Source organism: Hemitrygon akajei, chromosome 6 (assembly GCF_048418815.1).
Source record: "Hemitrygon akajei chromosome 6, sHemAka1.3, whole genome shotgun sequence".
Classification (NCBI taxonomy): Eukaryota; Metazoa; Chordata; class Chondrichthyes; order Myliobatiformes; family Dasyatidae; genus Hemitrygon; species Hemitrygon akajei.
The window spans coordinates 110,385,026-110,401,547 of NC_133129.1; the positions used below are offsets into that span (position 1 = coordinate 110,385,026).

The 16,522-nt window shown below is 41.5% G+C and overlaps 1 protein-coding gene across 1 annotated transcript in view; it reads right to left on the reverse strand.

The window, feature by feature from the left end:
- The window catches only part of LOC140729830 (uncharacterized), a 167,914-nt gene that overhangs the window by 22,909 nt on the left and 128,483 nt on the right, over positions 1 to 16,522 (reverse strand). Inside the window, exons 37-40 of the mRNA XM_073050043.1 lie at positions 8,932 to 9,004; positions 8,375 to 8,475; positions 8,215 to 8,246; positions 761 to 938 (exon numbers count right to left, since the gene is read on the reverse strand). Of these exons, the coding sequence (XP_072906144.1) occupies positions 761 to 938; positions 8,215 to 8,246; positions 8,375 to 8,475; positions 8,932 to 9,004 (384 nt within the window). The remainder of the gene's footprint in view (positions 1 to 760; positions 939 to 8,214; positions 8,247 to 8,374; positions 8,476 to 8,931; positions 9,005 to 16,522) is intronic.

Genomic DNA, 16,522 nt, shown 5'->3' on the forward strand with positions numbered 1-16,522 from the left:
GACTTATTGTGGCAATAGGCAAATTGCAATGGGTCCAGGTCTTTGCTGAGGCAGGAGTTCAGTCTAGTCATGACCAACCTCTCAAAACATTCCATCACTGTCGATGCGAGTGCTACCGGGCGATAGTCATTAAAGCTGCCCACATTATTCTTCTGAGGCACTGGTATAATTGTTGCCTTTTTGATGCAAGTGGAAACTTCCATTTGTACAGTGAGAGGTTGAAAATGTATAGTTTGCACTGTGACCAATATTGACTGGTGGCGGACGAGGAGTGGACAAATGAACTGATTTAATCTAGATGAGGTTATCCTTGTGTGTTGCTAGAATTGGTGTAGGGAAAAATACCCATCTCACTCCTGATAAGTGGTGGAAATGCATTTGGACGTCAAGCAGACATGAGCAGATACAGGCCATTTGGTCCTTTGAGCCTCACCCTCCACTCCTGACTGACCAGCCCCGTCCTATAACAATCTGGTGAAAGTTCTAAATATATAATTTCATGAGTCCTAAACCAGAAAGGTTTCAATTACTGCAAAGCAAACAAAAACTATTAGGCGGTAGAATTCTGGGGAAAAAAACAAAAGGTATTGTAACTACTATTGGCTTACGCTTAAAGTGTAAATCATTCTCTGCTGGGCCAAGTATTTTCATATCAAAAGATACATATGTTACTGTGTTCTCATTCAAATCATCTCATTGCAGGCACGGCCCAAATTACAAAACAATGAGCTTCCAGGTGGTAAAGTAACAGCAAACTTACTGCACACAGGTTTAGAGCAACAATTATCATCGGTGATTGTTACATTAACACTGACAAATCCTTCTCCATCACAGGTTATTGCTGGGAAGTCAGGGCAGCTGTAAGGACGACAGATGACATGTTGTGTGATCTTGTCACAGATGCAGTCCTGGCAGTTGAACTTAAATGTTTCATCAAACTGAAGAAGAAAAATAAGTTAACAGTGATTAGCTGTCAGATTCAATACATTATGATTTTTATGCACTTCAAACAAGATGACCATGTTGTGTTAAAAGTTTATGCCATTTGTGTTGCAGGAAACATCAACTGATTCATATGACATGATCAATGTAGAGATGACTCCATGGAGGGAAGCAGGTGGGCATTTCTGAACAGTGGTAGAGATTGGCTGGCCTCCTAATTCTTACCTAAGGATATCAACCTTGCCTACTTGCTTTCACACCAGCTACCTACTGTTATTCTTATTTTTGATGTATCTTTCATGCAAGGGGTCAGTTTCTATTCAAAAAGTTTTTTCAGAATGATTATGGGTGGTGAATGTACATAGTGAAGTCAGAGCAACTAGTTTGTGTACAAGTCTGTTACCATTCCTAACAATGATTAATATAAAGAAATCCTGAACTTCCATAAACTTTCATACTTAGAATTTCTCAGTGAAAATTTAAACATGCATAATAGTTTTTCTGCTTCCTCTTCCATAACCATCTCCAAAATGACCATATGCAAAATTGTAATTCAGCCATGCAAAGCTGTTTATATTCTCCAGTATATCCCCCTTCCTTAGTTTTCTGTGCATTATTTTTATTTTTATTTAATGAGCTTATTTTCAGGTACTAAGGTCAGTGCTGTTTTGTGGCATAAGAAATAAACAGGGTTGAGGAAGGCATTTAGTACACTTGTCTTCATAATCAGAGCATTGAGTTCAGTGTTTGGGATGTCATGTTTCAGCTGTGCAAGCTGTTGGTGAGACCACACTTGGAGTATTGTCTGCATTCTGGTCACTTGGCTGCAGGAAGGATGTCATTAATTTTATTTATTTTATTTTGAGATAGGGAATGGAATAGACCCTGCTGGCTCTTCAAGCCATGCCACCCAGCAATCCCCCAATTTAACTCTAGCTTAATCATGGGACAATTTACTATGACCAATTAACCTACCAACTATTATGTCTTTAGACTGTGGAAGGAAATCAGAGCTCCTGGAGGAAACCCATACAGTTACAGGGAGAATGTATAAACTCCTTACAGGCAATGGAAGCTGGGAACAGTGAGGAAAATATTCGCAAGGATACCCTGGAGGGCCAAGTTAAAAGAAGAGGCCTGAGAGGCTGAATTCCTTTTTCCATAGAGTGTAGGAGGATAAGTGGTGACCTTTTAGAGCTGGGACTCTCAACCTGTTTTATGCCATGGACCATTAAGCAAGGGGTCCATGGACCTCTGGTTTGGAACCCCTGTTTTAGAGGTTTATAAAGAGTACAGCCTTTTTCCTAGGCTAGGGGAATCTAAAATTAGAGGCCATATATTTAGGGTGAGAGTCAAAAGATTTAAAGGGGACCTGAGAGACAAGTTTTACACATAATGGGTATTGGTTACATGGAACAAGCTGCCAGAGGAAGTGTTTGAGGCAGGTGCAATTATAACACTTAAAGGATACTTAGACTGGTACATGGATAGGAAAGGTCTAGAGAGATAGCAAACAAGCATGGACAAATAGGATAAGCTCAAATACATATCTTGGATACACAATAGGGATGAGTTATGTTAAAGAGCCTATTTCTCTGCTATATGACATGCAATATGTAACTACATTACTTTAACAAATTTTCTCTCACTCTCAACCTTGTACATAATGTATATCTATACTGATGAAGCAGAAGCATCACATGGAAAAAAGTGAAAAACAATTTGCACACAATAGGATTAAATGATCAAATAAGCATGAAGCCTGTAAGTGTCTCTGAAATTTCCTTCATCAAAGGGTGATGTAAGCGGATTCTCTAAGGCAGAGATTAATGGATAGATTGTTAATTAGAACCAAATGTGCCGTGGAAGTTTACTATTATGGGTACACTCATTGAATGGCAGAACAGGCACAAGTGCCTGGTCTGCTCCCGTTCCTCATATGTTTGTTTTATTGAGGGATAAGATGTCTCATAAAGATGGTCATAGAGGCAGAGAGATTGAAACAGACATTTTGCCCATTGAGACTATGCCAACTATCAATCCACCAGTCATATATTTATCCCATTTTTCTTCTCTTCCCCCATTCCCATCAACTTCCTCCAGATTCTATCACTCACCAACACACTCAAGACAATTTACAGCGCCCAATTAATCCACCGATCTGTTAATCTTTAGGATATGGGAGGAAACCAGAGCACAGCACTCAAGGAAAATCCAAGCAACACATACGAAATGCTGAAGTTACTCAGCAGGCCAGGCAACACCTATGGAAAAGAGTATAGTCGAGGTTTCGGGCCGAGACCCTTCGGCAGGACTGGGGGGAAAAAAGGTGAGGAATTAGAGTTAGAAAGTGGTGGGAAGGGAGGAATAAACACAAGATGAGAGGGAAAACAGGAAGGGAGATGGGTGAAGCAAAGAGCTGGGAAGTTGATTAGTGAAAGAAATACAGGGCTGGAGAAGGAGGAATCTGGTAGGAGAGGACAGAAGGAGGTGATAGGTGGGTAAGGAGATAAGGTGAAAGAGGGAAATGGGAATGAGGGATGGTGAAGGGGGAAGGGCCATTATTGGAAGTTCAAGAAATCGACGTTTATGCCATCAGGTTGGAGGCCACCCAGGCAGAATACAAGTTGTTGCTCCTGCAGCCTGAGTGTGGCCTCAACTAAATTGGCGGATGGAGTGTAGGTATCAAAACACAAAAATACAACTGCAGATGCTGTAGATCAAAGAATATGTACACAACGCTGGAAGAACTCAGCAGGTCAGGCAGCATCCGTGAGAAAAGAGCAGCCAACGTTTCCCATTCCTGATGAAGGGTCTCGGCCCAAAATGTTGGCTACTCTTTTCTCACGGATGCTGCCTGACCTGCTGAGTTCTTCCAGCATTGTGTACGTATTCTATGGAGCGTAGGTATACAGTGAAATGGTCTTTCAATCTACGTCGGGTCTTACTGATAGACAGGCCACACCGGCAGCACCGGGTACAGTAGATACAGACTCGTAGGTGAAGTATCACCTCACTTGGAAGGACTGTTTGAGGCCCTGAATTGTAGTGAGGGAGGAGGTGTAGGAGGTTCTGCTTGCAAGGGTAAGTGCTAGGAGGGGGATCAGTGGGGAGGGACAAATGGACAAGGACTTGAGTAGGGAGCTGTGGAAAGCAAAAAGTGGGGGGGGTGGGAAAGATGTGCTTAGTAGTGGGATCCCTTCGCAGATGGCGAAGGTTACTGCAAATTATTTGCTGGACATGGAGGCTGGTGGAGTGGTAGGTGAGGACAAGAGGAACTTTATTCCTGGTGGGGTGGTGGGAGGATGGGGTGAGGGCAGCATTGATGGTAGAGGAAGAGAAGCCCCTTTTATTGAAGATCTTTTTTTCTCCAGTCCTGACGAAGAGTTTCGGCCCAAAATGTTGACTATACTCTTTTCCATAGATGCTGCCTGCCCTGCTGAGTTCCTCCAACATTGTGTGTGTTCCTTGGATTTCCAGTATTAGCAGATTTTCTCTTGTTTGTCAGAGGAAATCTACCCTGCCACAAGGACTGTGTGCAGCTTCGCACAGACAGTGCCAGAGTTTAGGATGTTGTCTGGTGATGGGAGGAAACTGTTACTCACAGGTCAGAGCACTTTGTAAAGCACAATGGATCGTTTATATCCACTGGAAAGTGGTGATATATCTTCATTGTAGTTACCTGTCTGAAGTGTAGCATCTTTGAGAGTACAGCGGTCTCTCAGTACCACAGTGACTATAGTAGAAAGCTTACCTCTGAGTCAACAACAGTGATCCTTTAACATGTATCTTTGGAACATTGCTATGTGTGGATTAGTAAACTGTCAGTTGTCTCCCTCATGCACTGAGTAAACTTGGTAATCAAATGTTTTAATGAGAGTATAAATTTATTAAATGCTGTATTATTATGTGTGTGCATAAGAAAGAACTTCATTTCCCAGTGTGCAGTGTAGGCAGTTCAGCTGGAACCAGAAGTGACTTTGGTGAACTGGAAATGCAAGCTGAAGTGTTGAGCAAGAAGCCATGACTATAGTGTCCTGTGAGTAGATATGTGTTACCTTAAACCCACACAAACTTTGTCTTCATTGAAGAACAAACAGAACATGGTGTCAGAAGTTGGCGTGAGATCTAAATATGAGGTGTAACTGAATATCACGAGCAACTAAGAAAGAGATGCTAGGTTCCACCGGAGAGAAGCTGCCAGCAAGAGAGCACGTTGTCTCAAAGTTCACCAAGAGACTGAGGTGAGAGAAGCCTGAAAAATTCCCTCAATGGATAAGCTAAGTCCTCCCGCACCTATGTAGTTTACTGCCATCCTAACTGATAACTGGAAACAGCAAATATATGTTTAGTGGCCAGTAGAGCTGGAGGTGCAGAGGAAAGATTAAAAACGTCTATTTTTCTGCATGTAATTGACAAAGTTGTTTTGGATATCTACAACAGCTTTCAATTTGATGAGACAGCCTTGATATTGGACACTGATGACAAAATTTGAGGAGTATTTTGTCCCAAGTTAAAATGTCAGATTTAAAAGATATAAATCTTTTTCCTGTGACCAGAAACAAGGTGTTAGTGTTGACCAATACTTAGCTGAGCTTTACACACTGAGTAAGTCCTATGAGTTTGGAGATTTGAGAGACTCACTAGCCAGAGGCAAAATAGTTTGTGGAATCCCAGATAATGGGCTCAAAAAAAGTTTAATCCAAGAAAAAGATTTAACGTTAGAAAACTCTGTGGTGAAAACCACACAAGCACAAGCTAAGGAGCTGCACAGAGCAGAAACAACAGCACATGCTGTGAAATCAGAGGGGCAGAGCACATGGTGTTTCCAAAGCAACAGCAAAGCAAAGAGGCAGACTCAAAGAGCAAATGCAGTAAATGTGGAGGTAATCACATTCCAAAGATGTGCCCTGCTTATGTGCTTATGTATATAAGTGTGGAAAGAAGATTCATTTTGCAAAGTACTGCAAAGCTGAGGCTACCAAGAGGAAGGTGCACAGTGTTGATGTGGAAATTGAGGAAGTTTTTGTAGATTGTAGACAGAATAGATTGTTCCAGTGACTATGAATGAGACAGTAATTCCATTTCAAGCTTGACATTAAATCCCAGGTGAATCTGTTGTCCATGGATGATTACAAGGCTCTCAAAGTAAAGAGCAAGATTTATTCAGTTAAATTAAAAGTGACTGGCTATACTGGAGAGAACATTCCAGTAAAAGGGGGCTGCACAAGGCACAGCACCTATAGGCTCAGTTACTGATCGTTGAAAAGCAAGTATAGTCAATAATAGGTCTCAGTGCATGTGATAAGCTCAGCCTATTCAACTGTGGCTTCACAGACCAAAGATGATCACACCTCACTCACTATGCAGATATCTTTGAGGGGCTCAGATGCTAACCCGATGTAAATCAAGAAACTTGTAACAGCATTCATGAAAGATCCAGAGAGATTACGCAAGAACAGGACAAGACCTCCATCTTCCATAGACATCTGTACCAGCTACACCAGCATGACAGAATGCCAGTGGTGAACAGAGTGATCATGATGATGAAGTCATTAGTCTTGCTTCCACATCATGCAGTTTTGGTTCATAATCTGTCTCCCTTCGACTTCCACGTTAAAGACTGGAAATAAAAAATATCTCCACAATCCTCTCTGAAGTTGAAGAGGAAGATGGGTATAGATAGAATGCATGCAAGCAGGCTTTTTCCACTGAGGCTAGGGGAGAAAAACACCAGAGGTCATGGGTTAAGGGTGAAGGGGGGAAAGTTTAAAGGGAACATTAGGGGGTCTTCTTCACACAGAGTGGTGGGAGTGTGGAATGAGCTGCCAGATGAAGTGGTGAATGCAGGCTCACCTTTGACATTTAAGAAAAACTTGGACAGGTATATGGATGAGAGGGGTTTGGAGGGATATGGCCCAGATGCAGGTCAGTGGGACTAGGCAGAAAAATGTTTCGGCACAGCCAAGAATGGCCAAAAGGCCTGTTTCTGTGCTGTAATGTTCTATGGTTCTAAGAATAAAAAGGAAAGTTGGAAGACCACACAGACGCAAAGGTCAGAACAATAGCATCAGCTCAACACAAACCAACAGGAGGAGTTGTTATCTTTGATACACAGAAGGAGCTCTGTGAATTGAGACAGAATCAGTTGGAACATGGATGTAGTCCAGGGCTCCATTATGAGGCATGTGGAGTGAATTATGGTCACAAGGCAAGAACAAGAACTGAGATGAACAGATAGGATCTTGACTGAGGGATATGAAAGAAATGAACACAAAGTTCTCAAAAGGACAGTGGTATTAATGCAGCAAGTGAAAACAAGACATCTGTGGAAACAGATAGCACTCCAAACGGGATCATTAAGCCACCACAGAGTTGGATTGAGAGTGGCTAGGTGAAAACAGGACTCATTTGCTCATTACAATTGAAGTTAATGTAAATATCTTCGTTAGAAAGCATTATTGTTTCTTACAAGTTTGAGGGCACAGTATTGTGTTTGTTAACTTTAAAGAGGAAAGATGTATTATTATGAGTGTACATAGTAAAGTACGTCATTTCCCAGTGTGCAAAAGTGAACTGGGAGTGCACTGTAAAGTGTGCAACTAAAAGCCATGATTGTAGTGTCCTGTGAATAAATGTGTGTTAATTATGGCATCAAAATGGTTGTTGTGATGTACTTTCAGTTTCCACCACTGGCTAGCAGTCTTGCGAAAAGGAGAGCTGAATATGTAAGTCTCTCCCTCTCCAACAGCAAGCCTTATGCAGTCCCTCCTCACTGGTGACACATGGAAACTGAAATCTTTTCCAGACTCAGGCTGAACTAGAGGATGTGGAGGAGGTCTGGACCCTGCACACGTAGCACACAAGACCACTGGCATGTGGACGTGGCCTGGTGCTCATGAACCAGATCCATAGCTATGGGTAAATAGCCCCACTGCCTTGTGGGCAGCCTCAGGAGAGACAAGGTCTATGGGAGCAGGTCTGGAGTGGAGCCCCTAAGGCAACTGGACATCATTGAACATCCTTCTGCAGCTCCTGCAGCCAAGCTGGTGCCAAACATATTGCTTCATAAGCTTTCCTTTGGACTGCACCGATGAAGCCGAGAGGAAGGTATTGACAACTGGGCATCTCAGGATCTCCATACCTTCCGGCCAGGCTTGTGATGACAATCATTGTCACCCATTGTCCTTCGGGACAGACAGATCCCAACCACCCAGCTTAAACCCACACAAAGTTTGTATTTGTTAAAGAACAAACATAACAAATACATACCTCTTTGGGTAACCCATCAGGTCCAAGGCATCCTGTAAAAGCAAACATACAGTCTCTTACATAAATTTGAAAAGATTCCTTAAATTGAAAGATTTTGATTTTGGGAGTAGAAAAATAATAAGCTAGATATTCAAAGAAATTAAAAAGTTACAATATTTACCACATTTATCAACACAAAGGTTGGAGTCAGGGCTGAATAGGATAGTACCCGGTGAGCAAAAACATCCTTCTGATAAGTTAAGACCAGTCCAATCTGAATAGCTTAAAAGCATACATGTATGTATATTAATACCAAACAGTAATCCCATCTGTTGAGTATAAATACTTTAAATATATTAAAACTACTTAATTACACATACACACAACACATAAAAGGTTGAAGAGTCTCAGCCTGAAATGTCAACTGTACTCTTTTCCATAGATGCTGCCTGCCCTGCTGAGTTCCTCCAACATTGTGTGTGTTTCTTGGATTTCCAGCATCTGCAGATTTTCTCTTGTTTGTCAGAGGAAATCCACCCAGCCACAAGGACTGTGTGCAGCTTTGCACAGACAGTGCCGGAGTTTAGGATGTTGTCTGGTGACAGGAGGAAACTGTCACTGTGTTGCTCACAGGTCAGAGCACCCTGTGTGTTGCTTGGATTTCCAGCATCTGCAGATTTTCTCTTGTTTGTAATTACTAATACATTTAGTTTTAAAAACAGTATGATCATAACTTACCTTGAACTGCAAGTATGTTCCTTTTCAAAGATCCCACATGCTTTGTAAATCTTGTTTGAAGGACAATCAAAAGCTATATTCAAAAAAAAAATTCTTGTCAGACTATTAGAAAAATTAGTAGAAGTTAAAAGATTAAAACAATGAAACAGAATATATGTTTTTGAAATTAAAACCAAGCCATATTTTTTTCTTTTTATGAAATCACAGGCTAATTTAACCAGAATTTGGCATATTGTATCAAGACAGATGTTTAACCAGCCACTTTGCCTGTGGATCTCTCATTGAACAGAACTACCAGGTAATCTGCACGCAAACATAGTTGCTCTGCTGAAGTGAATGAACCCAAGAGATCAGGAGACAATTCTAGGTTAATTAGTACTTCTCTCCAGAAGAGTCTTGAAGCTGCTTTAATTCTAGAAGTATTGATATTAAAGTATGCAGAAGTATCAAGGGGCAGGTAGTGTTGAAAAAGCATGGAATATGCAGAAAGATTTAGGCAGATTAGGAGAATGGACATGAAGTGGAAAACAGCATACAATGTAGAGAAGTGTATAGTCATGTATTTTGGATGAAGGAATAAAGGCTTAGACTATTTTCTAAATGGGAGAAAATTCAAAAATCAGAGGTGCAAAGAGACTTGGGAGCCCTCATGCAGGATTCCCTAAAGGTTAAATTGCAAATCCCAGTGGTAAGGAAGGCAAATACAATGTTAACATTCATTTCATGAGGACTAAAATATAAAAAGCAAGGATGTAATGCTGAGGCTTTATAAGGCACTTGAAGTATTGTGGGCAGTTTTGCGTTCCTTATCTTAACCCTTACATACTGTTCATATTCTATACCTTCACAGTTTGGTCCGGGTCAATTTTGACCCGGCACAAGAATCCCCTTATAACAAGTGTCTATACCAAATTTTGAACCACAGATCTATTTAGAATGTATAAGTAGCCTATCTGACATTAATAAATGTGTGATTATTCCTTAATTAATGTTTCAGAGATCTAGATAGAACATTACACCACAGAAACAGGCCTTTTGGCTCTTCTTGGCTATGCCGAAACATTTTTCTGCCTAGTCCCACTGATCTGCATCTGGGCCATATCCCTCCAAACCCCTCTCATCCATGTACCTGTCCAAGTTTTTCTTAAATGTCAAAAGTGAGCCCACATTCACCACTTCATCTGGCAGCTCATTCCGCATGCCCACCACTCTCTGCGTGAAGAGACCCCGCCAATGTTCCCTTTAAACTTCCCCCCTTCACCCTTAACCCATGACCTCTGTGTTTTTTCTCCCCTAGCCTCAGTGGAAAAAGCCTGCTTGCATTCACTCGATTTATACCCATCACAATTTTATACACCTCTATCAAATCACCCCTCATTCTCCTACGCTCCAGGGAATAAAGTCCTAACTTATTCAACCTTTCTCTGTAACTCAGTTCCTCAAGTCCCGGCAACATCCTTCTCTGCACTCTTTCAACCTTACTAATATCCTTCCTGTAATTAGGTGACCAAAACTGCACACAATACTCCAAATTTGGTCTCACCAATGTCTTATACAACCTCACCATTACATTCCAACTCTTATACTCAATACTTTGATTTATAAAGGCCAATGTACCAAAAGCTCTCTTTATGACCCTATCTACTTGTGACGCCACTTTTAGGGAATTATGTATCTGTACTCCCAGATCCCTCTGTTCTACTGCACTACTCAGTGTCCTACCATTTACCTTGTATGTTCTACTTTGGTTTGACCTTCCTAAGTGCAATACCTCACACTTGTCCGCATTAAACTCCATCTGCCATTTTTCAGCCCATTCCTCCAGCTGGTCCAAATTCCTCTGCAAGCTTTGAAAACCTTCCTCACTATCCATTACACCTCCAATCTTTGTATCATCAGCAAATTTGCTGATCCAATTTGCCACATTATCATCCAGATCATTGATATAGATGACAAATAACAATGGAACCAGCACTGATCCCTGTGGCACACCACTAGTCACAGGCCTCCACTCAGAGTAGCAATCCTCCACTATCACTCTCTGGCTTCTCCCATTGAGCCAATGTCTAATCCAATTTACTACCACACCATGTATACCTAGCGACTGAATCTTCCTAACTAAACTCCATTTCAATAGATACGGGTCAAATTTGTCCCTGAACAGCCTCAATGTACAAAAATTTGTAGCACCTGTACAAAAGTATAAAATTTTTAAATATTTTCATTTCTGCGCATTTTGGGTCACCTTATTTCATTCATCAAATTTCAGTTAAAAAAATGGCATTTAGGGTGTTTTTACTGCTGTTAAATATCAAAACGGGTCAAATTTGACGCGAACAGTATGTAAAGGTTAAAAATGATGTGTTGGCATTGGAAAGGGTCCAAAGAGTTCATGAGAGCGATCCTGGAAATGAAGGATTGACTAATGAAGAGTGCTTGATGGTTTTGGACCTGTACTCACTACAGTTTGGAAGAATACAGGGGCATCATATTAAAACCTAAACAAAGGCCTAGACTGAGTGGTCATGGAGAGGATTTTTCATATAATGGGAGAGTCCAGGACCAAAGGGCACAGCGTCAGAGTACAAGAATGTTGCTTTAGAATGGAAATGAGGAGGAATTTCTTTAATCAGAGAGTGGTGAATATGTGGAATTCATTGCTATAGTCAGTTATGGAATCTAGATCATTGGCTATATTTAAAACGGATATTGATAAGTTCTCAATTAGTAAGGGCATCAAAGATTATGGGGAGAAGACAGGAGAGTGAGGCTGAAAGGGATAATAAATTAGTCAATGGTGGAATGGTGGAGCAGACACAATAGGATGAATGGGCTAATTCTGCTCCTATGTCTTATAGTTTGAGTTTTGTATCATCACAGGTGTCGAAATAAAGTAAGTAACTTTTTGTCTGAGTGCATTCAGGCAGACCTTGACTTCAATAGTACATTGAGGTAGTAAAAATAAAATAAAACTAAATGCATAAATACAGTGTTGTAGATACAGGGAAAGCCCAGAACAAGTAAACTCATGAAGTGCAAGGTCTTTAACAAGGCAATTTGAGAGATCAGCACTGAATGATGGAGTGAGAAAGATCCTTAATTGTGTGTTGTTTTTTCAAGGCAAGGAAGCAGCATCTTACAGGACAAGATCCTGCATTGTTAACAATTGCTTTCCAACCATAGATGTTGCACAACCTTTTGAGTTTCCCCAGCAGGTTGTTTGTTGCTGCAAATTTCATGATCGACTGTTTCTTGTGACCCTAATTATCCAAATAGCATTTATTAGCCCTTGGCCAGTAGCCTTCCACACTTAAGTAACCCAAACGCTTGCATAAATATTTCCTAAATGTGCTGCCATCTGGATTGTAACCACACTGTTGGTGAAAAAATGTCATCCTCAAGTCTCCTTTAGACCTCTTCCTAATCCCACCTCTTCTTGGTTTAGCTATCTCTGCTCTACGGAAAAGTTTCCCAGTATCTACCAGTGTTGCCCCTCAAGATTTTATAAATCTCACTCAAGTTTTCTCAGGCTCTTCTGCTCCAAGGATAACTAACCCAGCTTATCCAGTCTCTAAAAACTCACAAACGTAGTTCTTCTTTTAATCTTGATTGTTGGAAACAATTAAATTTACAAAATAGTAAAATTATTTCAATTGCTAAAGTGTTTGAGAACTCATCTTTTGCTATGATTGGCTCCCCAACTTCTTTCTATATGAGATCTTACCTTAAGACCATAAGACAAAGGAGCAGAAATTGGCCATTCGGCCCATCGAGTCTGTTCTGCCATTTTATCATGAGCTGATCCATCCTCCCATTTAGACCCACTCCCCAGTGTTCTCACCATAACCTTTGATGCCCTGGCTACTCAGATACCTATCAATCTCTGCCTTAAGTACACCCAGTGACTTGGTCTCCACTGCCGCCTGTGGCAAATTCCACAGATTCACTACCCTCTGGCTAAAAAAATTTCTTCTCATCTCTGTTCTGAATGGGCGCCCTTCAATCCTTAAGTCATGCCCTCTCATACTAGACCCCCCGTCACCATGGGAAATAACTTTCCCACATCCATTCTGTCCATGCCTTTCAAAATTCAAAATGTTTCTATGAGGTCACCCTTCATTCTTCTAAACTCCAAGGATTACAGTCCAAGAGCGGTCAAACATTCCTCTTATGTTAACCATCTCATTCCTGGAATCATTCAAGTGAATCTTCTCTGAACCCTCTCCAATGTCAGCACATTCTTTCTTAAATAAGGAGCCCAAAAGTAAAAGCTAAAAGAAGACAAGAGGTTGCTTTGGCAAGTAAGGTGAAAATAAATCCAAAGGGTTTCTACAGTTATGTTAATAGCAAAAGGATAATGAGGGATAAAATTGGTCCCTTAGTGGATCAGAGTGGACTGCTATGTGCAGAGCCAAAAGAGATGGGGGAGATTTTGAACAATTTATTTTCTTCGGTATTCACTAAGGAGAAGGATATTGAATTGTGTAAGGTAAGGGAAACAAGTAGGGTAGTTATGGAAACTATGATGATTAAAGAAGAGGAATACAGGTGCTTTTAAAGAATATAAAAGTGGATAAGTCTCCAGGACCTGACAAGATATTCCCTAGGATCTTGAGGGAAGTTAGTGTTGTTATGACCCCAGCCCCCTCCTTTGTGAGATTCGCAAGAGCCCTAGTCAAGGGGGGGTCAAATGACCCAAGAGAGAGAGGGAGACATGCTGAAGACCATGTTCCCCAGGGAAGCAGAATAAAGCGACTCTTTGACTATTGTCTCATGAAAACCACGTGTAAAGCCCTCGGGCAAAGTGGGCTGGTCGCTCAACAAGACAAAAGCCTCGGACATAGCCATTGTCTTGGGAGACACCTTTGTGGGATAAGGAATTGGCCTACGTGCAAAATCTCAGGGCAAAATCTGTGAGTTGGGTGATGGGGGAAGGATTGCCTCGCCCCCCTACCCTGATGGACATCTACAACCCTGCCAGTCCAGATAAAAAGGTGGGCTGCCGAGGCGGGGCCTCAGACGCACCAAGGAGACACACGAAGAAGACACAGTAGTGCTTCCTGTCGGAGCGGGACGCCATTCTGAAGGAAACCACGTGCGTTAGACTCCGGATCGGGAGTCTGTGGATGGAATCACGGACAATCGCTTTTAACTAACAACCAGGAAGCCTGCTCTTCTGATTCCACGGCGGTGCTCCGTAGGGACCCGGGCAGGTGAAGCTGTTTAATGACATCTCTCTCTCTCTCTCTCTTTCTAACAAAAGTGCACCAACGCGACACCACAACCGACGGCGGCTGGTGGAACTGCAGTGACCGCAAAAAGACTTTTAAATATCCAGTAAACAATATATATCTACATTACCCCTAGACAACTGTAGAGCTTATTTCTGATTGATTATTACTATACCTGTGCTTTAGATTGAGTTGTGACGACGTATATGATCTGAATGTTTTGTATTAACCATACGTTTGTGCCCCTTTATAAATAAAAACGTTTGAAAATAGTAGCATCCGGCTTCGGTGGCTCCATCTATCTTTGCTGGAAAACTACCCGGTTACTGGGGAACGTAACAGTGTAGAAATAGCAGGGGCTCTGACAGAAATATTTCAAATGTCATTAGAAACAGGGATGATGCCAGAGGATTGGTGTATTGCTCATGTGGTTCCATTGTTTAAAAAGGGTTCTAAGAGCAATTATCGGCCTATAAGTTTGACGTCAGTGGTGGGTAAATTAATGGAAAGTATTCTTAGAGATGGTATATATAATTATCTGGATAGACAGGGTCTGATTAGGAACAGTCAACATGGATTTGTGCATGGAAGGTCATGTTTGACAAATCTTATTGAATTTTTTGAAGAGGTTACTAGGAAAGTTGACGAGAGTAAAGCAGTGGATGTTGTCTATATGGACTTCAGTAAGGCCTTTGACAAGATTCCACACGGAAGTTTAGTTAGGAAGATTCAATTGTTAGGTATTGCCAGAGAGTAGTGGTGGATAACTGATTGTCAGGTTGGAGGCCAGTGACTAGTGGTGTGCCTCAGGGATCTGTACTGGGTCCAATGTTGTTTGTCATATATATTAATGATCTGGATGAGGGTGTGGCAAATTGGATTAGTCAGTATGCAAATGATACTAAGATAGGTGGCGTTGTGGATAATGAAGTAGGTTTTCAAAGCTTGCAGAGAGATTTAGGCCAGTTAGAAGAGTGGGTTGAAAGATGGCAGATGGATTTTAATGCTGATAAGTGTGAGGTACTACATTTTGGTAGGACTAATCAAAATAGGACATACATGGTAAATGGTAGGGCATTGAGGAATGCAGTAGTACAGAGTGATCTGGGAATAATTGTGGATAGTTCCCTAAAGATGGAATCACATGTGGATAGCGTGGTGAAGAAAGCTTTTGGTATGCTGGCCTTTATAAATCAGAGCATTGAGTACAGGAGTTGGGATGTAATGTTAAAATTGTACAAGGCATTGGTGAGGCCAAATTTGGAGTATTGTGTACAGTTCTCACCAAATTATAGGAAAGATGTCAACAATATAGAGAGCGTACAGAGGAGATTTATTAGAATGTTACCTGGGTTTCAGCACCCAAGTTACAGAGAAACGTTAAACAAGTTAGGTCTTTATTCTTTGGAGCATAGACAGCTGAGGGGGGACTTGATAGAGGTATTTAATATTATGAAGGGGATAGATAGTGTTGACATAGATAGGCTTTTTCCATTGAGAGTAGTGAAGATTCAAAGAAGAGAACATGAGTTGAGAGTTAGGGGGCAAAAGTTTAGGGGTAACACAAGGGGGAACTTCTTTACTCAGAGAGTGGTAGCTGTGTGGAACGAACTTCCAGTAGAAGTGGTAGAGGTAGGTTCGATATTGTCATTTTAAAAAAGAATTGGATAGGTATATGGACAGGAAAGGAATGGAGGGTTATGGGCTGAGTGCAGGTCAGTGGGACTAGGTGAGAGTAAGTGTTCAGCACAGACTAGAAGTGGCGAGATGGCCTGTTTCCGTGCTGTAATTGTTATATGGTTATATAGTTAAAACTGCACACAGTACTCCAAGTGAGGTCTTACCAGTGCCTTACAGACCCTCAACATCACATTCCTGCTCCTATACTCTATTCCTCTAGAAATGAATGCCAACATTGCATTCGCCTTCTTCACCACCGACTCAACCTGGAGGTTAACCTTAAGGGACTCCCTTAGTCCCAAGTCCCGTTGCATCTCAGAACTTTGAATTCTCTCCCCATTTAAATAATAGTCTGCCCGTTTATTTCCTCTACCAAAGTGCATGACCGTACACTTTCCGACATTGTAATTCATTTGCCACTCTTTGCCCATTCCCACAATCTATCCAAGTCTCTCTGCAGACTCTCTGTTTCCTCTGTTTTCCTCCACCTACCTTTGTATCATCAGCAAAATTAGCCACAAAGCCATCTATTCCATAATCCAAATCGTTGATATACAACGTAAAAAGAAGCGGCCTCAACATGGACCCGTGTGGAACACCACTGATAACCAGCAGCCAACCAGAATGGGATTCCTTTATTCCCACTCTCTGTTTCCTGCCAATCAGCCAACGCTCTATCC